This window comes from Schistocerca serialis, chromosome 2 (genome assembly GCF_023864345.2).
Source record: "Schistocerca serialis cubense isolate TAMUIC-IGC-003099 chromosome 2, iqSchSeri2.2, whole genome shotgun sequence".
Classification (NCBI taxonomy): Eukaryota; Metazoa; Arthropoda; class Insecta; order Orthoptera; family Acrididae; genus Schistocerca; species Schistocerca serialis.
In genome coordinates this window covers 776,200,983-776,227,831 of record NC_064639.1, presented here as the reverse complement: position 1 = coordinate 776,227,831, position 26,849 = coordinate 776,200,983, and the positions used below count along the sequence as shown (strand labels likewise).

The 26,849-nt window shown below is 40.2% G+C and overlaps 1 protein-coding gene across 1 annotated transcript in view; it reads right to left on the bottom strand.

Moving 5' to 3' along the window:
- Window positions 1–26,849, bottom strand: part of LOC126457999 (ATP-binding cassette sub-family C member 4-like) — a 271,245-nt gene that overhangs the window by 61,800 nt on the left and 182,596 nt on the right. Inside the window, exons 10-11 of the mRNA XM_050094771.1 lie at window positions 21,592–21,878; window positions 5,650–5,833 (exon numbers count right to left, since the gene is read on the bottom strand). Coding sequence (XP_049950728.1) covers window positions 5,650–5,833; window positions 21,592–21,878 — 471 coding nt within the window. The remainder of the gene's footprint in view (window positions 1–5,649; window positions 5,834–21,591; window positions 21,879–26,849) is intronic.

The window sequence follows — 26,849 nt, the reverse complement described above, 5'->3', positions numbered from 1 at the left end:
AGTGTGATTGATCATTCCAGATCACTCGTTTCCAGTCATCCAGTGGCGTCAAATGGTTCAAATGGCTCTGAGCACTATGGGACTTAACGTCTGAGGTCAGCAGTCCCCTAGAACTTAGAACTACTTAAACCTAAGGACGTCACACACATCCATGCCCGAGGCAGGATTCGAACCTGCGACCGTAGTGGTCGCGCGGTTCCAGACTGTAGCGCCTAGAACCGCTCGACCACTCCGGCCGGCCAGTGGTGTCATTCTTTACATCTCCTCTCGCGTCGCTTAGCACTGATTACAGAGATTTGTGGCTTACAAGGAGCTGCTCGATCATTGTAACCCATTCTTTTTAACTCCCTAGGCACTTCCATTGTACTAGCTGGTCCGCTCGTTGCACTTCGGCACTCACGTGTGATTCCTTCACTGATTTCACGTGATTTCTTACAGTCACCCTCCAAAACGCTCAATAGACCCTACCTATCAGAACATGAGATCTGCCTGTTCTTGCTTTAAGTGTGGTTGTTCCTTCGCATTGCCACTTCACAGTTACATCACCAACTGTCAACCTGCCCAGTTTTACAATGTTTGAAATGTCCCTGTTGGATTTTCACTCTGGTGATATACGACGACTAGTCCACGTTCAAAAATCACGAAGCTCTCCTCGACGAAACATGCTGTTGCCATTGCTTCTCTTCTGACAACCCAATACTCCTCACGTCCTGTTATACATTCGGGCCTACCCCTCACGACATCTAGTGGTCAGTTGCGGATTATATACGTCTGTCCAGATACTTTTGATCAGATAGTGTATAAAGAACGTAAAATGCGCTCTTACAGGTTGGACGTTTTATAACACTTGCCAGCTAAAGTACTTTTCATCCATTGCTAATTTAATTGTTGAATCTAGGTTTTGTTAGTAAGCTGAGGATGCATACTGCTTGAAACCAATTTTGAGAAAGATATTTCTAAATATAAAACTTTATCTCATGCGATAATTATAAACCACACAATTTTATTATCTTGACAATTTCAGTTTAGTTTCGTCAATGTCCAACTGAATAAAACCAATTTTATCATTTCATACGTGTTTCTCCTTTATTTCTTCAACAGCTTCAACAGTGGTCTAAAACATGTGCGTATTTCGGTGTATATGCCTACAGAAGTGCTTAAATTCTAGACACGGTACTTTCAGTTCAGACAATATATGACTTCCTGTGACGTCTTAATGGTAATTTTCTTTTTTTTACTTACTGGTTTGTAGATGTTGCTCTACCTTCGTTCTTGCTTTGCTATATTTAAAGATGATGCACCGCTTCCAGACTTTCGATATTCACTAGTACAGCACTGAGAATAGGAACATACAATCGTTTGATGTTTTGTTTTGACTGCCGTTGCCAACTTTCGGGTGTATTTGTGACATCTGTAGTCTATGTGTGTTTTGGCAAGAGCATTCGATATTTGGAGATCCTATTCTAAATTAAAAGCTTGAATATGAAATTAAATCTTTCTAGTATAAAACTTACTGATTTCAGCGGCATACCTAACGCGAGCTTTCAACTAAGCGAGGGGACGCAGTACTGGAGTCACATTCGGGAGGAAATCCCCGTCCGCCCAACCAGATTTTCATTTTCCGTAATTTCCCTACATCGCTCCAGATAAATATCGGTGTGGCTCCTTTGAAAAGGGCTCGGACGATTTCCTTCCCTGTCCTTTCGTAATCTGAGATTGTGCTCCGTCTCCAATGGCCGCCCTGTCGACAGGAGTTTAACCTCTGACCTTCCTTCCTTTTTATTTACCAACTTCAGACTGAGTTACTCGAGACAAAAAATAAGAAGAAACTTGTTATGATGCCCCGATTCATAATAATACACTGCAGAGATCAACAGCGCTTCTCGACATATAACAGAAAAAAATTACAGATACATTTAATTACTCTATGTGTAGGACATAATCGAGAACATCAGATGTAATGAATGTGGCAAACTGACCAACAGCATTCTGAAAGGAAAAGAAGAAATGGGAAGAAACCACACAAACTAGCTATTGCGATCATATTAATTCTGTTCTTTCCAATAAGCGTGTGATCTTGTTGGCAGGCCTTTCAGGTACTGTTTTTTTTTTTTTTCGCTTAAACTCTGGTCTCACTTCATACAGGTGGGCAATAAATGAAACCCAGTTCTTGACTTAACAAATTATCCTAACATATCTCCGAATTAAGAAATGAGAATTTATAAAGAACTTTTGTAATCGTATTTGTTAGTGAGCGAAAGAAGAATGGAGAGTTGTGGAATTTATTAATATAATACGAGGACTATTCGGAAAGTAAGGTCCAATGGGGTGCAAAATGGAAACCACAGTGAAAATCCGATGACGCTTTGCACAGATGTGTTGGGCAATTTCTCTAGTATGCCCATCGATCGCGTCGCATCGCTCTTTTCATTTCTGAGCACAGAGTGAGTACGTAAGATTAGAACAATAGTGTCTCCCGCCAAATATAAGGGCATGGTGTGAAATTTCGCCTAATGTTATGCAGCCCACGTAGCTGTCATGCGTTTCTTTCTGCAGGACAATTCTCGGCCGCACTCTGCAGGGGCAATGAAGATTCCCCTGCAGCGTTTACAATGGGAAGTGTTTGATCAACCACAATAAAACCCGTAATTGACTCTCCTTGAGTTTCGTCTCTGCTCACATGAATCGCTGGCTATTGAGACACTGTTCTGGCACAATCAACGAGCTGTAGACCAGCATAGAGAATTGGCAGGAGGCACAGGTGGCTGTCTTCTAAGACGATGGTATTGGAAAGTTGATACAACGCTACGACAAGTGTCTAAATCGGAGCGGCGACTATGTGGAAGGTGTAGTTAACCGTTCCAAATAAAACATTTTTGATTTTCACAGTGGTTTCCATTTTCCGAACAATCGGATCTTACTTCCCGAATAGGCCCCATGTAATAATTTAAATCTGTTCTTTATTTCGTCGTCTCATTGGCAAATTTATTTTTGTGATGACTAATTTCGGCAGCAGAGGATCAAGTAGGTAAAAAGACGAGGGCTAGTAGAAATCCTTGGGTAACAGAAGAAATATTGAATTTAATTGATGAAAGGAGAAAATATAAAAATGCAGTAAGTGAAACAGGCAAAAAGGAATACAAACGTCTCAAAAATGAGATCGACAGGAAGTGCAAAATGGCTAAGCAGGGATGGCTAGAGGACAAATGTAAGGATGTAGAGGCCTATCTCACTAGGGGTAAGATAGATACCGCCTACAGGAAAATTAAAGAGACCTTTGGAGATAAGAGAACGACTTGTATGAATATCAAGAGCTCAGATGGAAACCCAGTTCTAAGCAAAGAAGGGAAAGCAGAAAGGTGGAAGGAGTATATAGAGGGTCTATACAAGGGCGATGTACTTGAGGACAATATTATGGAAATGGAAGAGGATGTAGATGAAGATGAAATGGGAGATACGATACTGCGTGAAGAGTTTGACAGAGCACTGAAAGACCTGAGTCGAAACAAGGCCCCCGGAGTAGACAATATTCCATTGGAACTGCTGATGGCCGTGGGAGAGCCAGTCCTGACAAAACTCTACCATCTGGTGAGCAAGATGTATGAAACAGGCGAAATACCCTCAGACTTCAAGAAGAATATAATAATTCCAATCCCAAAGAAAGCAGGTGTTGACAGATGTGAAAATTACCGAACTATCAGCTTAATAAGTCACAGCTGCAAAATACTAACACGAATTCTTTACAGACGAATGGAAAAACTAGTAGAAGCCAACCTCGGGGAAGATCAGTTTGGATTCCGTAGAAACACTGGAACACGTGAGGCAATACTAACCTTACGACTTATCTTAGAAGAAAGATTAAGGAAAGGCAAACCTACGTTTCTAGCATTTGTAGACTTAGAGAAAGCTTTTGACAATGTTGACTGGAATACTCTCTTTCAAATTCTAAAGGTGGCAGGGGTAAAATACAGGGAGCGAAAGGCTATTTACAATTTATACAGAAACCAGATGGCTGTTATAAGAGTCGAGGGACATGAAAGGGAAGCAGTGGTTGGGAAGGGAGTAAGACAGGGTTGTAGCCTCTCCCCGATGTTGTTCAATCTGTATATTGAGCAAGCAGTAAAGGAAACAAAAGAAAAATTCGGAGTAGGTATTAAAATTCATGGAGAAGAAATAAAAACTTTGAGGTTCGCCGATGACATTGTAATTCTGTCAGAGACAGCAAAGGACTTGGAAGAGCAGTTGAATGGAATGGACAGTGTCTTGAAAGGAGGATATAAGATGAACATCAACAAAAGCAAAACAAGGATAATGGAATGTAGTCGAATTAAGTCGGGTGATGCTGAGGGAATTAGATTAGGAAATGAGGCACTTAAAGTAGTAAAGGAGTTTTGCTATTTGGGGAGCAAAATAACTGATGATGGTCGAAGTAGAGAGGATATAAAATGTAGGCTGGCAATGGCAAGGAAAGCGTTTCTGAAGAAGAGAAATTTGTTAACATCCAGTATTGATTTAAGTGTCAGGAAGTCATTTCTGAAAGTATTCGTATGGAGTGTAGCCATGTGTGGAAGTGAAACATGGACGATAAATAGTTTGGACAAGAAGAGAATAGAAGCTTTCGAAATGTGGTGCTACAGAATAATGCTGAAGATTAGATGGGTAGATCACATAACTAATGAGGAAGTATTGAATAGGATTGGGGAGAAGAGAAGTTTGTGGCACAACTTGACCAGAAGAAGGGATCGGGTGGTAGGACATGTTCTGAGGCATCAAGGGATCACCAATTTAGTATTGGAGGGCAACGTGGAGGGTAAAAATCGTAGAGGGAGACCAAGAGATGAATACACTAAGCAGATTCAGAAGGATGTAGGTTGCAGTAGGTACTGGGAGATGAAAAAGCTTGCACAGGATAGAGTAGCATGGAGAGCTGCATCAAACCAGTCTCAGGACTGAAGACCACAACAACAACAAGAATTTCGGTTAATATTTGATCATCTTCAGATCTTTGTAATCACACCCGCCAGGTTAGCCGAGCGCGCTAACGCGCTGCTTCCTGGACTCGGGTAGGCTCGCCGGCCCCGTATCGAATCCGCCCGGCGGATTAACGACGAGGGCCGGTGTGCTGGCCAGCCTGGATGTGGTTTTTAGGCGGTTTTCCACATCCCCCTAGGTGAATACCGGGCTAGTCCCCACGTCCCGCCTCCGTTACACGGCTCGCAGACATCTGAACACTTTCGCACTATTCCATGGATTCCACTAGTCGCAGACAGTTGAGGTGCACTAATTCTTCCCAGGGGGTACGGGGTGGCGGCAGGAAGGGCATTCGACCACCCCTTCAACTAACATTGGCACATCCGATTAACCTTGCCGACCCTGCGTGTCCGCGGGAACAACGGCACAAGCAAAAGAAAAAGAAATAAAGAAAGATCTTTGTAATCACATAAGGAACGCATCATATCCAGACGAAGCTGCATGTTATAATGTCACACAAAAATATCCCAAAGGACTTATCAGGACTTTACCTTTAGTCAAAAGAGTTCTCAGATGGCAGCAGAGTCTCTGTACGTTGTCTTGTGGATGTTTTTGAATCTGTCTATAGTATTTGTGTACAAATTTTGTTTTTGGGTATACTGAATAAACAATACTTGCGTTGTTAATGAGCACCACGTGATTTGCTTCGGACAGGTACTGCAGCTGATGAGTGACGAGGATGCGCGTCTTGTTTCGCAGGAAGTTGATGATGCACTCATCGAAGAGGTGTTTCCCGACGTGGGTGTCCACAGCTGACAGAGGGTCGTCAAAGAGATAGATGTCAGCGTCATGGTAGACCGCCCTGTCAAACAGAAACATTTCGTCACAAACGAGATAAATTAGTATCGTATTCATGATCTTTTCATTAACGCTCTTACATATACATTAGTTCACTCATGTCGAGCTCAAAGAGGCTATCTGTAGTGATAACTTAGGAGAAGAAGAATTTCTATTCGCATTACGAATGAAGATTGCAAGAGCCCGCCCCAACATACTCTTCAACAAGAAGTGTTTGCAACCAATTGCGACTCCAAAGTAAGCAACAATTTATACTAAGAGTGATTCCAAAATTATCTGAAGATAGTAACTTAGTTTTACCGAAATCGGTTATCTACAACAAAGTTTTTTATAGTGATCTCGGCTAAGAAGTTCTCCTTCTCCTAAGTAATCACTACAAATCGCCCCTTCGAGATCAACATGAGTAAACTAATAGACATTGTGCCACGCCAGACACTAAGGAATGCACACAGGCTACTTGCATTACAAGAGAAGATTGCAACAATCCGCGCAAACACACTTCTTCTCCTAAGCTCTTACACATGTTTCGATGGCTGATTTTGATATCGGTCTACATCAGTCCATATGAAAAAGAAAGATAGCAAAAGAACAGCACATTGATTGTCAGTGTAAATACGGTCATTTTTCCAATGGAAGAAATATTTCAGTTGTAAAAAAGTTCACACTTTATTCTGGCAAGCTACTCTCTGGTGCGCCTATCGATAAATGGAAGAATGTGTCACTATACAGGAAAAACCTAAACTCCTCTGACAAAATGTCAGACGTTGTTCAGGGTTAGCTTCTGAGTACGTTTGGTATGAAGGACACTTAGTCTCCGGTTGCTGGTAACAGAGCAATAACGTAATTATTATTTATTCTGGTTGTTATCCCAATTCTCTTTCCTTCTGCGAAAATACCGTCACAATAGTGAAAAATCCCGTAATATGCAATCATCATAACGTACAGCACAAAACACAGAGTAATGCAACAACTCTCAGATGCAGAATTCCATAGGTGCAAGAATAGCTCTGTTAGCTCAGCTACTGCATCTTGTAAACCAATACACGACGTGTATATCGATCAACTCTTCGTGAGTACACCTATCCAGACTGTTGCGTAATACTGTTAACGTACAACAAACACTGCCAAAAGGAGCAAACCCGAGACGGAACCGAGCAATAGTGAGTGCAGTCTTGAGAACAAAGAATAGAGTATGTATTATTCTTGTCGGCAGCAGATACCGTGACTGAATGGAACAAATTAATTTCCAAATAACACACTCAGCATACACGGCCGACATTTGCAATGTTGTGCACATACGAGGATGAGCCACTAAATAAATCGAAAACTTACTCATTGCTCAAAAATGTGTTGTAAGAGTAATATGTGGCGCACATCCACGATCATCTTGTAGACGCCTGTTTAAGGAGTTAGGAAATCTGGCTACTGATTCACCGTATATTTATTCTCCCATGACGTTTGTTGTAAATAATCCACTGCAGTTCAAAAGGAACAATGATTTACATAATTACAATAACAGAAGGAAAAATGACATTCATTTGTCCATAGTAAGGTTGTCTTTAGAACAAAAAGAGGTGCTTGATGCTGCAACAAAACTTATTGATAACTTATCCAGTGATATAAAACGTGTGACACACAGCAAAGGAAAATTTGAAAACAAAATAAAAAAGTTTCTCCATGACAACTCCCTCTATTCTGTAGAAGAAATACTATTACTGTAATGTCTAAAAGGTGGTAGGTAGGAATTACTAACTAACATCAGTGGATATTAAAAAAAAGAAACTTTATAAATGTTGAGCATGGAGCTATATTTAAAAATTAAGTTGGGATGTGTATGTAAAATGACTCGTTCCACATCATTACGACTGATACTGCAAATTATCCATGGAACATGAAACTAACTGACTAACTAGGATAGAGACATTAGAGCCTGAAGTTTATTTTCCCTTTGAACATACTCCACTTGTACACTTAAATAATCATCCCATCGTTCGAAAAGGCGTTAAAAGCCTGCAGCATAGAATTCTTGTGGATGCGTTCCCGTCTAAAGCGTGACCTCTCGGTATGTATGACAAGTTTATTTGGTCCCTTAATTGCTGCAACCCACAAGACCGATGTGTCCTGGTGGTAGCGAAATACCCCTAGTCGGGGAAACAACGTCCATCACTGAACACCCTGACCGGCCAGGACGCTCCTTATTTGTGACTTTTTGTCCTTTGCTGAATTCCTACATCCAATTAACGCGAATTTCCATGAAATACACATCTAACCATACACGGGACGATTTCGCTTTGCACGTGCTCTGGGGACAGTCCCACGCTCACAAAAATCCCTCTGTTATAGTCGGGTACACATCATAACACACCTGTCACCTTAGTCTGACTGCTGATGGGTAACGATTGGCTACGGGATACTGTGTATTGGCCACCTTCCAAGCGACATGTTCGCCACGTTCTACAGGCGCGAAACTTAAAACGATATGCGGTATTCTGGCATTTGCGACGTATTTATTGACTTACCTTCGTAACTTCAGTGCAAAACAAATAGAAAGATAAATGATGATAAAAAGTCAAACGAAATGCAATTAGTGCTGTATTTTCGCGTTTGGTACTTATTCATCGACTTCTCCTCGTAATTTCAGTGCAAAACAAATACAAAATGCAATTATTAACTAACGGGTCATCAGAGACCAAAGTACTCGGAAAAAAATCCTGAATAACTACCGAAGTTTTGTCGGTAAAGTTCGGGTTCACCTTATATATTCACTTGTAGCCCCGAGACTTTTCTGAGACGTACATTCCACACAGAAAAGCCTTACCAGTTGCGCAACCCAGTCCCAGGCAAAGAAAGAAAGTTTAGTTACATAACAAACATATTTCCAATTACGAGTTCTTACAGTATATGTAAGACCGATTTCAATGATAGTAATCACTGGCCTATTGCTTAGTTAATTGATGGCTTGATAATATAACTGGCCAGTTTTTTTTATTAACATTAGTTGTCCAAGTCATCGGCAACCACCGATGATGTGTGTTGCATTGGTAGAGGACCATCGAACGGTGGGGGCGGATCATTTTTCATATATGTCAATCAATTAAATTTTAAGAAATATCGAAAATCCGTATAGTTTGTGCCCGTTACGTCCAAATTGCGACTACAGATACAGAAACCCGCTCTGTAGGGATGCTAGTTTATCGCTTGCTCGCTGACATGGAGCCACAGAAGGTTGCCCACCCTAACGCCAGGAAGACGGGCCGCTCCGCCGGCTGGAAGCCGCAGGAACCGCTCACATTGCCACCCCGATAAAATTGGTAATACGAACTTTTTTACCACGGAGGAGGCACACAACTGAGCTGCATTTGGGTCTAAAAAACCACGGAGAGACGCTCGCCAAACCCCATTCGGTTGCAGATCTCGGAAGGTATCACTTCCTTCCTGATGGTAGTCCGGCAGTTTCCGTCATAGTTATTCATATGAGTTGGCTTCTGTAGTGGGACGTGAAATTGAAGCGTCACCCATCCACCAGTGTCAGCCCAGTTTGCAGGTGAATGTAAGTTTAATTTAGTGTTTTGTTTATGTATTTTGTAATATTTGTAATGGTTGTGAATTATCTAAAGTTTTGTATTTATTTTTATGCTTCATGTACGGAGAGGGCGGCGCAACGAACGGAGACAGCATCTTCACTGCCGGGACCAGAGAGAAAATTGCTGGCCACTATACGTCGCTGGTCGACAACCAAAGAGCAACAGAAGATCCTGAAACCGAGTTGTTGCGTCGTGCTTCTAAAAACTGAAAAAATAAGAATTTTTAATGTTTCTACAACAATGACGTCATACAAAGTTTAATCATGTTGTAAATGTTCAGTCCTATCTTGTCAATGCTCGGGTTCACGTCTATATGTAGTATATAGGAAGATAATAAACTAGTGTATACTACAAAAGTTTAAATACGTGTTCCGAGAATTTACTTATAAAGAATTATGTTAAAGAAGAAGTATTACTAATTTATTTGACAAGATTATTAATGTTTGACAACGTTCATCGCAAGTTTGAGTCTTGAAAGTTTATTCAATGTGGTTCTAATATTTATTAAAGCAGATAACTTGCATTAATATAATTTCTGAGAAGAAACAAACGACATCTAAATTGAAAAAAGTTTGCGCAAACCAGTTGGACTGAGTGACGTAATTCTACGCATACGACTCAAATGATGATGTTTTAATTACATTTTCGTTCAAGAACCATTCAGCGTCCACTTTAAAAAGAGTTTAAATAATTCTGAAGTGTTTTGTAACTGGCGTTGGTGACGAAGTCTGCACATGGCCATATGTCAAAAGAAAATCATTTATACAAAACGTCGTTATACTACACCGTGGCGACCTTATAAACAGGACTTGTGTGCAACTAAGACACACAGGTACGAAACAAAACATCAAGAGTCCTTCGGAAGTCAACGCGAGTTTTCGTGGAACCTTCACCAGCCAGCGGCGACTTCGCGGGTGTGGGCATCTGACGGAGCGCAGCCAAGCAGTACGATCACGCAGATATTCCAAGAGAAGGCGCATCTGTTGGGCAGCAGCTGAACGCTGCAAACCCCGACAACCTCTTTCTCCCTAAACTAACAGGCCCAGTACGTCAGCTGGGGGGCGTTCCTCCGACTGGTATTAGAGGTGTTGCTGAGGGCTTCGCCTGTCTACGGTGCGGCCGGGCGTGGTTGCAGCCAGTGACGTCTCCGGTGTTCGACTCAGCGTCCTGCCGGTTTCGGAAGCGGGGTCGCAGCATCTCAGCGGCTGCATCGACGGCTGTTACTTCTGCAGCCCATAGCAGCACACTGATCACCGAGAACTACAAACTACAATATTAGTGTCCGGTGAGTCTGTTTTAAGTTGGAAGTGGAGTGTTGTACATAGGGAGTGTGCTTTTAATAGGATTGTTGATTACAAGTCTGCGTGTGTAACTAGTTAATATCTTACAATAATGTTGGGAAGTGAAATGTCAGACGAAGAGCAATCTGTGTCCGATAGGAGCATGAGATCCCTTTTTAGGGCGATCGCTAAATTAAACAATCTAACGAAGAATCTACGGCTAGATTAAAAGAGGAACTTCAAGGGGAGCTAACAAAATCTACAGACAGGTTACAGGAACATCTTAATGAAACCAGTGGAGAATTAAGTGATAAAATAGAGGCTTCTAAAGTTGAAATGCAGGAAAAACTAGTAGGACTTAGTAATAAGATTGTTGATAATTGCAAAAGGTTAGAAGAACATATCCAGGAATCGCGTGAGGAAAAAGCTCGCATGCGAAATGATATTACTGACTTAACCAAGAGACTAGATAATGTCAATGTCTTAGTTGCAAATGAAATAGAGAAAAATAACGATAAGTTACGAGATGAATTTTCTATGCAAACAGAAACTGTTCGTAGAGTATTATTAGAATCTATTAAAGAAGTTTCTACCAAACCTGTAGAGATTTCTTCAATAGATAATGTAGAATTAGAGACATTAACTCATCGAGTAGAAAAAGATCATACTGAAATAGAAAACATGAAATTTTTAATTACCGAAATATGCAGTAACCTTGAGACTTCCAAAGATAATAACATTGACGAAGGTACAGAGCGCTCACATCGTGAACACAGTGAAGAATCGATATTAGCTAACCGTGTATCCAGTACAGAAATGCGAATACAGGAAATTACTAAACGGTTATCGGAATTAGATAATAATGAAAACATTTCAAGTAGTGGAAGTAATCACGTAATCAGAGACAACAGTCGCATCGTGTTTGCTAGCTCGGACGACAACAACACAAATAAAGAAATCACGGCAAGCAAATCCGACGCAACTCCGTCTCTGCAATCTAAACAAAATCCATCTATGTCTCTCGCAGAATGTTGGGTTGATATAACGACAAATTCAAATGTAGCAAGTCGATTTCCTGTATTCAAACCAGGGGGCGAACTTCACCCTATAATCTTTATAAAAGCTTTTGAAACTTCATTATCTCCTAAATGGAGTAATGAAAAACGGATTCAATTTGTAATAGGACATTTAGAAGCAGAAGCTGCGGAATGGGCAGTACTGCATAGAACTGAATTTAGGGACTGGAATGATTTTGTTAAGCAGTTTAGACAAAATTATTGGTCAAGAGGAAAACAAAAACACTTAACTTTAGAGTTGTTAGACCCTCCTCCATATTCTAAACGGTGGGGAAGTTATAGGAATTATTTCGAATGGCATTTAAACCGCGCTAAATTAATTGAAGAACCAATTATTGAAAGTCATCTAATACGAGTCCTAATTAGTAGGTTGCCGTATTATGTAAAGCAAAGAATGATAGAAAGAGAATGGTCACAACCTTGTGAATTATTAGGATATTTAGAACAGTTAGATATACTTAATAGGGAACGGGAAGACGAGAAATTTAGATTTGGTAGAAATGACAATCCTCGAAATAATAATAATTCAGAACCACGAAAATTTAACAACAACAATCATAGCCGGTTTTGTTATATAAAACGTCAATCTAAAGATAAAGAGAGCCAACAAAATCGGGATAATAACTCTAAAATGCGGAAATTACATAATAACGATAATGAGATAAATCATCCTCAAGTAATTAATGAAGGTCAAGTTGTAGGTGACGTTATCACAGAAAGTTCGGAAAACTAGTAAAGTCCTTTAGTACGGGTCGACTAAAGGGAACTGTTAGTCAAAATTATACAACACCCAATTGCAATTTATCATTAAGCTGCCAAAAGGATGGTGATTGGCAACAAGATTTACTTCAGGAAGACAATCAGATAAGGGAGAATATAACTTATAAACCCGTTATTAAAGGTTATATTAAAGATACCGAAGTAAATATTATAATCGGTTCGGGTAGCGAAGTAAGTATTTTATCTAAAGAATTATTTCAACTTAAAAGAAAATATTGGAATTTCCCAACCTTACCTGTAACTGGGGTGAAAATTATAGGAGTTACTGGTAAAAGAAGTCAAAATATTACTGAGGAAGTTTATTTAACTTTTGAAATTTCTAAACAATTAATTTCTCACTCTGTACTTGTCGTAGCCAACTTAAATGTAGCCATAATTTTAGGTATAGATTGGTTGTGTAAATATAAAGCTATATTAGATTTTAAAGACTGTTCCTTAACCATCCATAAGGAGGCATGTGCTTTTAAAGTGAGGTTTTCTAATACTAAAGTACCTGAAAATTGCTACGAATCCTTACAGATTAAATACACACAGACCATGAACCTATTAATAGATTCTAGTGATCTTGAATATGAAGTATACCAATGTGAGGCTAGTAATAGTATCGAAACCGAAGTGAAAGAAAAATGTTATTCTACGAATTGTCTATCGGCACAAGAAAAGGAAGAGTTGGAATCTATATTGTTAGAATTTAGAGCCGTCTTCTCAGATGAACCGGGGAGAATCAAAGATTACGTTTGTAAACTTAAGATTAAAGATCAAAAGCCAGTCTTTAAGAAACCTTATCATATTCCAGTACAATTCAAAGAACCGGCTAGTAGAGAAATAAGTAAGACGCTAGAACAAAATATTATCGAACGATCATGTAGTGCTTTTAACAGTCCTTTGTGGGTAGTTAAGAAAGCTACTGGTGGGGTACGAATGGTTCTGGATGCTCGTGAATTAAACAAAATTATAGAGATGGAAAGAGACAGACCTATTCCTATGGAGGACGTACTTCTTAAGATTGGTGGTTCTCGTTATATGAGTACAATGGATTTAACTGCTGGCTACCATCAAGTAATATTACACCCAGATTCACGGTAATATACGGCTTTTCTTTTTGAAGGCAGATCATATCAGTTCCAAGTTTTACCTTTTGGACTTAATATATCAGTGTCAACTTTCATTAAGGCATTAGATTCTGCTTTGGGTCAGCAATTATTACAAAACATTATTTTATATGTAGATTATATTTTGGTAGCCACTAAAACGTGGGAAGAACACGTAACGATATTACGGGAATTGTTTGACCGTTTAATTGTCAGAGGAATTACTTTAAAATTATCTAAGTCTTACTTCGGAAAGGAGGAAGTGAGATTTTTGGGGCATATAGTGAACAGTAAAGGTACTAGGCCAGACCCAGCACCTATTCAAGCTATTGCTCGATGCCCGAGTCCTAGAAACCGGAAACAACTGAAATCATTCTTAGGAAAGGTAGGATTTCTGAGAAGATTTCTTCCAGGGCAGGATATTGTTAATCCTAAATTAATGGATTTATTAAAAGGGAAATCAGTTTGGCTCTGGGGAAAAGAGGAAGAGGAAGTTTTTAATAAGATAAAAGGAGCATTAACAGAAGCTAAAATGTTATACCATTCAGATTTCAATCAGGACTTCTGTATGTGAACGGATGCCTCTGATTATGGTGTGTCTTGCGTAATATTCCAAGGTTTCCGTCATAGTTATTCATATGAGTTGGCTTCCATCACCTAAACCTTTCTGATCGAGCTCTGATTTCTATTATTTTATTTTGATGATCATCCTACCTACGTGGGTTGGGCTCATCAAAATATTTTCGCATTGGGAAGAGAAAGTTGGTGACTGAAATTTCGTAAATAGATCTCGCCGCGACTAAAAACGTCTTTGCTTTAATGACTTCCATCCCAACTCGCGTATCATATCTGCCACACTCCCTCCCCTATTACGTGATAATACAAAACGAGCTGCCCTTTTTTGCACCCTTTCGATGTCCTCCGTCAATCCCACCTGGTAAGGATCCCACACCGCGCAGCAATATTCTAACAGAGGACGAACGAGTGTAGTGTAAGCTGTCTCTTTAGTGGACTTGTTGCATCTTCTAAGTGTCCTGCCAATGAAACGCAACATTTGGCTCGCCTTCCCCACAATATTATCTATGTGGTCTTTCCAACTGAAGTTGTTCGTAATTTTAACACCCAGGTACTTAGATGAATTGACAGCCTTGAGAATTGTACTATTTATCGAGTAATCGAATTCCAACGGATTTCTTTTGGAGCTCATGTGGATCACCTCACACTTTTCGCTATTTAGCGTCAACTGCCACCTGCCACACCATACAGCAGTCTTTTCTAAATCGCTTTGCAACTGATACTGGTCTTCAGATGACCTTACTAGACGGTAAATTACAGCATCATCTGCCAACAACCTAAGAGAACTGCTCAGATTGTCACCCAGGTCATTTATATAGATCAGGAACAGCAGAGGTCCTAGGACGCTTCCCTGGGGAACACCTGATATCACATCAGTTTTACTCGATGATTTGCCGTCTATTACTACGAACTGCGACTTCTTGACAGAAATCACGAACCCAGTCGCACAACTGAGACGATACCCCATAGTCCCGCAGCTTGATTAGAAGTCGCTTGTGGGGAACGGTGTCAAAAGCTTTCCGGAAATCTAGAAATACGGAATCAACTTGAGATCCCCTGTCGATAGCGGCCATTACTTCGTACGAATAAAGAGCTAGCTGCGTTGCACAAGAACGATGTTTTTGAAACCATGCTGATTACGTACCAATAGATCGTTCCCTTCGAGGTGATTCATAATGTTTGAATACAGTATATGCTCCAAAACCCTACTGCAAACCGACGTCAATGATATAGGTCTGTAGTTCGATGAATTACTCCTACTATCCTTCTTAAACACTGGTGCGACCTGCGCAATTTTCCAATCTGTAGGTACAGATCTATCGGTGAGCGAGCGGTTGTATATGATTGTTAAGTAGGGAGTTATTGTATTAGCGTAATCTGAAAGGAACCTAATCGGTATACAATCTGGACCTGAAGACTTGCCCGTATCAAGCGATTTGAGTTGCTTCGCAACCCCTAAGGTATCTACTTCTAAGAAACTCATGCTAGCAGCTGGTCGTGTTTCAAATTCTGGAATATTCCATTCGTCTTCCCTGGTGAAGGAATTTCGGAAAACTGCGTTCAATAACTTGGCTTTATTATGCGATTACGCCGCTTACAACGCGAACAGCCTGAATCAAGATTTCATCAATGTTGAAGTGGTAAGTATTGTCATGCTGTCACTATTTTTGCGTTCGTGTCCGTAACTCCTCATAGTTGGACACTTCCTTTCTTGTCCGCTCCCAGTAGCTGAGTGGTCAGCGCGACAGAATGTCGATCCTAAGGGCCCGGGTTCGATTCCCCGCTAGGTCAGCGGTTTTCTCCGCTCAGGGACTGGGTGTTGTGTTGTCCTAATCATCATCACTTCATCCCCATCGACGCGCAAGTCGCCGAAGTGGCGTCGAATCGGAAGACTTGCACCTGGCGAACGGTCTACCCGACGGGAGGCCCTAGTCACACGATTTTTACATTTAACTCCTTTCTTGTTATTTTCCTCGAAGAGATCATTTAATTTCTCCAAATACGGCTCTCTAGGGACTGTACGATTTATCATCTGTGTTTTAGGGTTTTTCTGTGTACTTTTGTCTTAGTACAGGAAAACGGCTGTTTACAAAATTTTGGTTTTATATCGACCTGATTGCGTTTATTTTGGTTTAGACAGACAATATACTTTGATTTTTTCTTAACAGCTGTCTGTTACTTGCTGTTCGCAGCGTCTAACTGTGGGCAGTGTTCAGTCAAGTCAGCTTAAAATGAGAGGCATGTGATCCATTACAGATGTTCTAATTTTCATTCCTGCACTTCTTTTTCCTTCATAAATTCAACTACAAAGAGTTTTAAATCCAAGAATCGTTCTAGGAATGTCCCTTGACTTAACCAAACTACTTTGTAGTAATATATAAAGTCTCTATACTCCTCATTCAGTTCCATCGAAAACAGTTGCAACTGTCAGTGGAATAATGCGTGGAACTTCAGAAATTTTACTATTCATACCATTAATATCTTCAAGTACTACATGCCTGCAAATTTTAGCACAAGTTGTTTCTTGATATACTGAAAAATAAATCTCGTCCGTCGATCATTGTAATTCTTTGCTCTTTCATTGTCAACTAAATCTTTAAATTCTTTATGCATGGTATTGTAATATAGTTTCATAGCAAATTTCTCGTACCGGTCGCTTATGCGACTGCATAATGTATACTGAGAAGTCTCATCACTTTCCTCTTTCATTCACGTTCGTTTTTAAAGTCTTGTGACGATAGAGTGCTAGACTGACGTTTTTTGCGCAAACGCGCCTTCCATTTTCATGAAAATGGACGCTCGTAAACTAGCTGCGTTAACTCTGTTAGTTATTGTCGAAAATGGAGGAAATCAACCGGTGACGATGAGTGTAGTCTTGCAGTTTATTGGCATATTCATAAAATCGTAGAAATTTTCATCTGGACTGAGGGCGCTCTTTTTTTACAACAAATATCATGAAGTATTGTAGATAATACGTCTGTTTTGTTAGTAAAAAACGTCACTGAATCTTAAAAAAAAACATGAGGTGAAAAACGATATACGCCAGTACCCAGAAGCGAACCTAATACTCTTCACTTCACAGTTCACAACTCTATCAACTACACTGCGGCACTGACGTGACAAAAACATCGTATATAATTTAGACAGGTATCTAAAGTCTGCAACCATAAATTTTATTACTTGGTATTTAACTATTGCACCAAAAACGACGCGTTTTTGATAGATCACCAACGCACTGGAGCATCGAAACGGCATACTTTCGAAGCAGGCAAGTTGCAACACGAAACACACCAAATACAAGAAGCCTCTAAATACTAATATGTAGTTTCCCGTTATTTTATTCCAACAAAAGTACTATAAATGAGGTGTTTTCGAGACTGACAGCTTATATTCACAACACGGACGATACAATATAAAATCGCCAAATACAGAGTTCAACTCTACATGACTTAATCCAATATGGCGTCACCTTAGTTCTGCTTGTGACACCAAACAGACGTTGACTCTCATTGACCACGCTTCTCTCCACGAAGCAAAAATTCAACTTGGTAGGTTTTCCTATCACGCTTAGCGTTGTGGTGGGAAGCGAAATACCACGCTGTGACGTCACTAAACTCGACCAGCTTGTCGACCACTGTCACTTTCACGTCCCGTGAGAGGATACCTTTAGCGAGTGTGATAGTTCTATTTCATATCTCTGCAAATTGTTACAAAGCGATATTTGTATGGGTTGACGATTTAACAAATCACTCTTCCAGAAATCCATACACGAATATAGGGAAACTTTCATACGTATTGCAGTGGCAAGTAACATCCGGCACGCAATTCAGAGTGGCTTGCGATGTGTAGGACTAGGCGTACTCTTGATTAATTAATGTTTCTCGATGCAACACAGGAACAACTTGAACCAAAAACTGGAGAATATCAGACAGGCTTCAGAGGACGCCGTTTCTGTCCATATCAAACCTTGAACCTGAAACTAATCCTTAGACGTCAGAGACTTTGTAGTAAAAATTTGGTTTGCTCAATTGTTGACTTCAAAAATCCTGTAAATCAGCTGACCACGAATCATATTTCCCAATAATAGAAGTACAAGGTTCAGGTATTTAAAAAAATTCTATCGTAAAACAATCACTGACAGATACAAAGTCCAAGGTTAAATATATGGGGAAACTCTAAGATCCTTTCAAAATCAAAACCAGAGCAAGACAAGGAGATGACCTGCCTACATTACTTCTCAACAGTGTCCTTCAAAAAGTGATACAAGAATGGCGCTAACAGAAATCAATCCTCCAAATTGACAACCCAGTCACACAGTAGAGACAAGTTATCTAGAGATTGCTAGAATTTGCAGACGATTTAGCAATATTAACTCGGAACATTTCAACAGCCTAAAATCAGATGCAACTCTTGAAAGAAACTGTGGAAAGAGTCGGTTTCCAGAGGTCTTTTGAAAAGATAGAATACGTCACCTGCAACAAAGAAGCAGGAAAATTCATAGAGACGAAAAACGGCAAAATTACATCAGTTTCATAGTGTAAGTATGAAGGTGAAACTATTCAGGAAAATGGAACCGTAACAAAAGCAAACGAAACTAGATGCCAAATGATGGAAACTGCATACCGACGTACCCAAAATACACTCTCGGACAAAAGAAAGACGCACCACCAAAGAATTATCGGAATGGGACGGAAATCAGCAGATGTGATGTACATGTACAGACAAATAAATGATTACCATTTCAGAAAAATTGGATGATTGGTTCAAGAGAAAGAGTTTCAGAAATTGAGCAAACAATAACGCGATGCCACACCTCTGGCCCTTATCAAGCAGTTATTTGGCTTGGGATTGATTGATAGGGATGCTGGATGTCCTCTTAAGGAATATCGTGCCAAATTCTGCCCAATTAGCGCGTTAGATCGTCAAACTCCCATAATGCTCTAAAACGTCCCATAATGCTCTAAAACGTCCTCAAATGGGGAGAGACCGGTAACCTTGCTGACCAAGGTAACTTATGGCAAGCACGAGGAAAAGCAGTAGAGCGCCTCCATGTGCTGGCGGAAATTATCTTGCTGAAATGTAAGCCCAGGCTGGCTGGAAGTGAAGGGCAACAAAATGGGGCGTAGAATATCGCCGACGTACCGCTGTGCTGTAAGGGTACTGCGGACGTCAACCAAAGAGGTCCTGCTATGAAATGAAATGCCACCGCAGACCATCATTCATGCTTGCCGGGCATCCCACCGCTGTCCTGAGCGTCTCCAGACACGTCTTTGCTGGTCATCGGGCTCAGTTCAAAGGACTCATCACTGAAGACAATTCTACGCCGGTCAATGAGATTCCAGGACGAAGACGTCTCTGGAGACGCCTTGGATAGTAGTGGCATACCAGCCTGACCGTCACCCCAGATACGGTCCGACAGCCAGGAGTGATGGATGCCATTTCATTTCATAGCAGGACCTCTTTGGTTGTCATCCGCGATACCCTTACAGTACAGCGGTACGTCGACGATATGATATTCTACGTCCCGTTTTGCTGCCGTTCATAGCAAGCCATCGTCTCCAGAGACGTCTTCGGCCTGGAATCTCACTATGGAGTGTAATTGTCTTCACTGATGAATCCCGCTTAGGACTGAGCCCAATGAACAACGACGACGTGTCTGGAGACACCACGACAGCGGTAGGATATCATCCTGAGTGTCATTTCCCATATGCCCCGACAACCAAGAGTGATGGTGTGGAGTATCAATTCATTTCATAGCAGGACCCCTTTGGTTGTCATCCGCGGTACCCTTACAGCACATCGGTACGTCGGCGATATTCTACGTCCTGTTTTGTTGGCTTTGATGGCAAGCCATCCCGTGCTTTCATTTCAGCAAGATAATGTCCATCCGCAAACTGTGAGAGTTTCTATGCTTGCTTCGTATTTACCAAACCATTCAGTCACCAAAGTTGCCGGATTTCTCCCCAGTTGAGAACGCTTGAAGCATTATGGGTAAGGCCCTCCAACCGTTTCGGGCTTTTGACGATCTAATGCCATAATTGGACAGAATTTCGCACTATATCCCTCAGCAAGACACCCGCAATTCAATCAATCAGTGCCAAGCCGAGTAACTGTTAGTATATGGGCCCGTGGTAAAGGAATGCGTGATAGACTCGCGCAATTTCTGAAGCTCTTTCTCTTAAATAGATCATCCATTTTTCTGAAATAGTAATCATTTGTTCGTCTTTGCACGTACATCACGTCTACCGATTTCCGTCCTATTCGGATAATTCTTTCATGGTGTGTCGTTTTTATTCGTCTTAAATTGTATCTACAACAAGAAATGTATGCCGAAGTACACAAAACTAAGACATTATAATACGGTATTTAAACTAGACTGCAGCTATGGATCGGAAACGCTTATTTTACACAAGAGCCGGCCGATGTGGCCGAGCGGTTCTAGGCGCTTCCGTCTGCAACCGCGCGACCGCTGCGGTCGCAGGTTCGAATCCAGCCTCGGGCATGGATGTATGTGATGTCCTTAGGTTAGTTAGGTTTAAGGAGTTCTAAGTTCTAGGGTACTGATGACCGCAGATGTTAAGTCCCATAGTACTCAGAGCCATTTTTTATACAGGAAAACAGGCAATGAAAACAGTAAGAAAAAAGGACGCAAAAGCGAAGAAAAATTCTAGACCCAAAAGTTGTAGACGGATAATAACGATTCAGAAGGAACCAGGGTATCAATCAATACACAAATATCCGCAGTAACATTAGAATACGCAGGTTAAAATTCTTTGGACATATCGAACGAATGAACCCAGGCAGACACACAAAACAATTAATCGGTTTTTTTCGATAGGAGTAATCAGATTCTTTGAAATGTGTTAGAAACATCAAAACTAATATCAACTGGGCAAGAATTACGCGAGAACACGTCCGTGAAATCTTCGGGTCAAAAATTCACAAATGGCGAGTTGATCAAGAGGAAAAACCAAGGAAGAAAACTGGAATAACAAAGTCTGAAGAGAGAATGAAAAAATTTGGATGCAGAGGAGGGAAAATGCCTACCCCTAAATACTTAGCGTATTCCTAATGGGCTGATTCGCAAATGATAATAAATGGTTATAAACAAGCTAAATTCCTGAAAAACGGCAAAAATATTATCTTTGCTCGAGGAAGGTAACCCCAAAATCCTTCAAATAATTGTAATGTTAATCAATATGTTGTAGGCAAAAATAATAAATATTAGAATAATAAATAGAAGAACATCCGAAACGAATACAGTGTGGTTTCATTTTCAGATGTTCTCCTCGGAGGAGAGCGTGAAGTGTAGCGGGGATAGCAGAAAGCGCGAACGAGGAATGTGAGATAGGAACCTATGGAGCAGCGTCCTCACCTGGCGAGGTTGACGCGCGCCTTCTGCCCGCCGGAGAGCGAGGTGCCCCTCTCGCCCACGACGGTGAGGTCGCCCTGCGGCAACAGCTCCAGGTCTCGCTGCAGCGCGCACACCCGGATCACCTCCTTGTACCTCCGCCGGTCGTAAGGCCGCCCGAAGACGATGTTCTGCCTTATGGTGGCCGCAAACACCCACGGGTCTTGGCAGGCGTACGACACTTTGCCGTTGATTTTGCAGATGCCTTCTTTTACTGGGAGTTCTCCAAGTAAGGCTTGTAGCAAGGAGCTCTGAAAGTAAGCAATGTCGCTTTTGCCAATAAAATTATCTCTAAGTAACGTAAAAACCTTTTTCTGCGTGCTAGTTAACATTAGTACTAATCAGTGACATTGGCGTTTCAATATCCATATTAGATGCCAGTAATAGATGAAATAATATCAAATTTTTGTGATCTGTTTGGAGACACTATTCCTCATTAAATCGATTAATGGACAGTATTAAAAGTTGAAGGAATAATTAACTTGGCGCAACAAGAAGCGAAAAATATTTGAAACTGTAAGGACAGTTTATATGTCAAGTACGTTAAACGGATTGCTTAAGAAGTTGTATACAATAGATATGCAAAGACGAAAAAACTATCACAAAGCAGGATGACAAATTAAATGCAGTCAAAACAGGCAAGAAGTGAGGAAATAATTTAATGAAGCAGCAATATCTACTCACAAAATAAACGTATGACCACAGAAACCCGCCCTTATGTCTAATGTAAAACGTTAATGATTACACTTCAGTTCCGCAACAGAAATGAATTTTTTACGACGATAGTTAAAAGAAAAATGTAAATTGTAGAATATTATGATGTTCTAAATAATATAGTAAAAATAGTTAACTGTATGAGAATGTCATTATTGTATGTGTTATAAAATTAAAGTTATAGCTTCGCATAGAGTGAATCTCTGAAATAAGTGACTGATAAATGACGTCTTTGGTCATTAATGTGTGGTTTTCGTATACAACAGACTAAATTTCTATTTTGGGAACGTCAAACTATTTTATAACGAAATAATGGATTATAAATTTGGTGAAGTGTACTGTACTGTGACGTGAAGAACACGGCTTGAAAATTTGTATGGAAAATATTGGTTGTGACTGACGACATTTATGGGATGGGAACACTTATCAAAGCTTACGATATCAAGCTGGACGGAGCACTGAAAATTGATCTGTAAATTGCTGGCGATAAACGGTAAGAATAGTAGTACATTTAACTACTACTGTAGCCATTCCAGAAGCGCGCAATACGTGTGTGACTGAATTACGAGCTTATTCCTTTCCTACCTCACATTGATATGAAAACCGAAAACGTTTGATATTCCAGAATGGTTCTCTGTGAGCCGCAGAAACGCGCAAAATTGATTTTGGGTGAATTTATTGAAAATGGAATAGGAAGCTTCGCCATCTTGCTGAGCTACGATAACATTTGATAGCGAGCTTCATACATCGATAACTTTCAAGTTGCAGCCTCGTCAGAGAGGTAAGTTTGCTTAAAAATACAGTATGTCTATGCCCGACGAGTGTCATCATATTAGGCGACGAGACAGTGTGGTTTGATGTAACGTATTCATAGCTAACTGAAAATAACGTATAAGTTTAGCAATTCCAAGTTCAGTTTTTAGAATATTTCAACAATATTAAAACGTATCGTCAGTATTGCCTTTTGCAGTAGTCGGACGTTATTGGCTCTCGCAGTTCGTTTACAAAACCTGAACGTTATTACGACAAACGACTTTATCACGGTACTTGCTGAGACTACAAGATTACCGTATGTTATCTTACTTTTCTTCGTAATGAAAGCAGATAAGGAATCTAGTTAATGTAATAACAGATACTTTAAGTGAGTTAAGTGGGGTGTAAGCAAGATTTTCCATGGAATGGAGTAAAACTTTTCCGCTCTAACTAGTATACCCAGTAAGCTTAGGAATGACTGCAAAATAGAATGAACGACCCCTTTGAATCTAAGGCAGACATATAATTTGTGTCTCCATGAGGATTACGGTGATCTTCGAAATAAAAGCAGACAAGGAATCTCGTTAATGTAACAACAGATATTTAAAGTGAGTTAAGTGGGATGTAAGCAAGATTTTCCATGGAATGGAGTAAGACTTTTCCACACAAACTAGTATACCCAGTAAGTTTAGGAATGACTGCAAAATAGAATGAACGACCCCTTTGAATCTAAGGCAGACATATAATTTGTGTCTCCATGAGGATTACGGTGACTAGTTGGAAATAATTTCACAAATAAAAACACAGAAAATGTCAACAGAATTTTTCTTCAATCAAACAGCTTCACTTTTCACCATAATTCTACGTTAATTACATACACTTCTCTCAATGGTGAACTACTTTAGTGAAGGAGTCCATCGGCTTTTATTCCATTCCGTCCTTTTTCGTAGTGATGTCCTCGAAGTTCATCCCTCAGTTTGTAAAAAAAAAATGGAGTTCACAAGACATCATAGGTGGGCTGTACGAAACTTGAAGCAACAACTACAGCTAAACCGAAATCGCGCAGACCTCGTGTACTGACAGACAGGGACCGTCGAACAATGCGGAGAGTAATTCTAAAATATCTCATAAAATAAAAAGAAGGAATCACTCGTGAGTTCTAGTAATCCATAAAATAAAAAGAAGGAATCACTCGTGAGTTCTAGTAATCCAGCTAGTATAATGACTTAAAAAGAATGTATTACGATTGTGGAGCAGCTCCTCATAAGCCACACATTTCTGTGGTCAGTCGTAAACTACGCTTGAGGTGGTGTGAAGAGGCCACAGGACACCAGATGGCTGGAAACGAGTGACTGAAGTGGTGAATCACACTATACCCTGTGAGAATCGCGAGTGGTCTAAGGCGCTGCAGTCATGGACCGTACGGCTGGTCCCGGCGGAGGTTCGACTCCTCCTTCGGGCATGGGTGTGTGTGTTTGTTCTTAGGATAATTTAGTTTAAGTAGTGTGTAAGCTTAGGGACAGATGACCTTAGCAGTTAAGTCCCATAAGATTTCACAACATTTTTTTGTGACAAGACCGATAGAAGTGTATGTGTTCAAATGGCGAATTTCTGGAAAGCGTTACCTGCCATTATGTGAAATGCCAACGTTGACGTATGGAGGAAGTGATGTGGTCTGAAGGTATTTCTGTCGATAGGGTGTGCTACTTAAGAAAATGCGAACGGATATGAACGTATTTCACGGTATTGTGTACTATGCATAGCAGGGGAACTGTTCGAAGGCAATGGTTGTCAAATATTGTAGAAAGAAGAGAAATTAAACACTTTCCTCGAGCGTATCTAACACGATTTATTATATTTCTAAAACAACAGTATGTATGCCGCCATCCATATCCCACAAATTTGCGCCGCTACATTTTATACTTTGGCAATATCTTAACAACTCTATTGAGTCCTTCTAATGATATCTTATGGACTTGAAATTTACTTCGGTTTGCAATAATATTCATCTGCAGTGATATTATTGAGGATTACATTTTAACCTTCTATCTAGTCACTAAACAGCAGCTGGTGACGAATTTCGAGTTTGTGAGCGAGAAAAGAAATAAATTTCACCCATATTCTATGACGAAATACGCCATCTGCAAGCGTATATCATTTAAGATTCGCTGATTCTATTGGATTAAATCGTTAACCCAGCTACTAACTTCCTGGACTCCCTCTATCGTCTTCATCAAGCGCGAGCTTCCATTTTTATCATCAAAGAACGGTTTCATATTGGCTATATTAGTACATGATAATAACGCGGAAATGGCTTATGCCAAGGAGGAGCTCTCGACGTCCATGGATTACGATTGGCACTTGCTATGCGGCGTCCCCAACAACGCCATCATTCATAATCAGTTGGTAAACTATACGAAGCCATCCTCTGTGATCTTGCTTTGTAGGATTCACACTTGCATGCACTGATTGCTAAATGCACTTTTTCATCCAAAAACTCCATCGCGAAGGACTCGTAGCCATATCACGTCTGCTCACCACAACCTAATGGACGATGAATCTTCATTTCTCAAGGGATTGCTGAAGTATTATTAGTTTTACAATCTTGAACTTGATACGCATATAACTGTACACGTATATACGTTTTATTCAAATTTTAATTATTCCAACACCCTTGACGGGTCTTTATGGTTTTAAATGAGAGTGCATTGAGGAGAAAAAATATTTCCAATTACTCTTAAAAGACAAGTATCACAACCTTGGCCATTGATTCTGGGCGCTGTGGTATCATCCTGTGCCCTTTTCTTTTGTGAATGGATTACAATATGTGCGAATGTGTTTCAACCAAAGCACAAAATGGTTTAAAATTTTGTGAGAGTCTGCTTAAGTCAGTCCCTAACTAATTAACCTTAGAATTTCTCTGTATCTAAAATTTTAATCCCTAGTGTGGGCGTCTCGGGCATGGATGTGTGTGATGTCCTTAGGTTAATTAGGTTTAAGTAGTTCTAAGTTCTAGGGGACTGATGACCACAGAAGTTAAGTCCCATAGTGCTCAGAGCCATTTGAACCATTTTGAACCTAGTGTGGGCGATTTGTCTCGATGTATGTTCTAAATTTCTAGTATCATGCAGTCTTAAATGGTGTAAGGAATTATTATCCTTTCTGATCTCGTTGAACATTGTTCGTCTTTAGCACTGGTAACATTCGAAACGTAGAAACCCGTGACTGTTGAGAAAAAAAGGAAGTGTCTCAACTAGTTTATCCAGTTTTTTGATGATTAGATGAAGGGTGATATTTTCAGGACAGTTCATTTAATTGTTTTAGTTAACAGACAACAGCAAAAACGAATGCATTCAAGACGTAGCATCGATACTTGAAAATAAATCTTTTTCTCCGAACACAACACGTTCTCCCTTACGGTACCTGGCACGCAACGGAATTTGGAAAATCTTTTCTTTGGTACACTGAAGCATCTAGATTACTTTTCAGATCTCTCATGTAAGGACTTCATAAGTGCTTTGTAAATTTGGAAATACCACAACAAAAGATGAAGTATTACCGAGGGAAAATGAACTGATTCTAATGAATAACTTTCTTCAAAATCAATTTTTTTCAGATTTTAGAGACTAGTTATGCAGAAATTACTTTGATTATTTTTTATTGTTAATAAAGAAAAACTGAACTTGTAACTGTTGGATTTCTTCGGAAAGGCATGACCCTTTCAGCGCACTCCCATAGCGTGCGGTACGATTTTT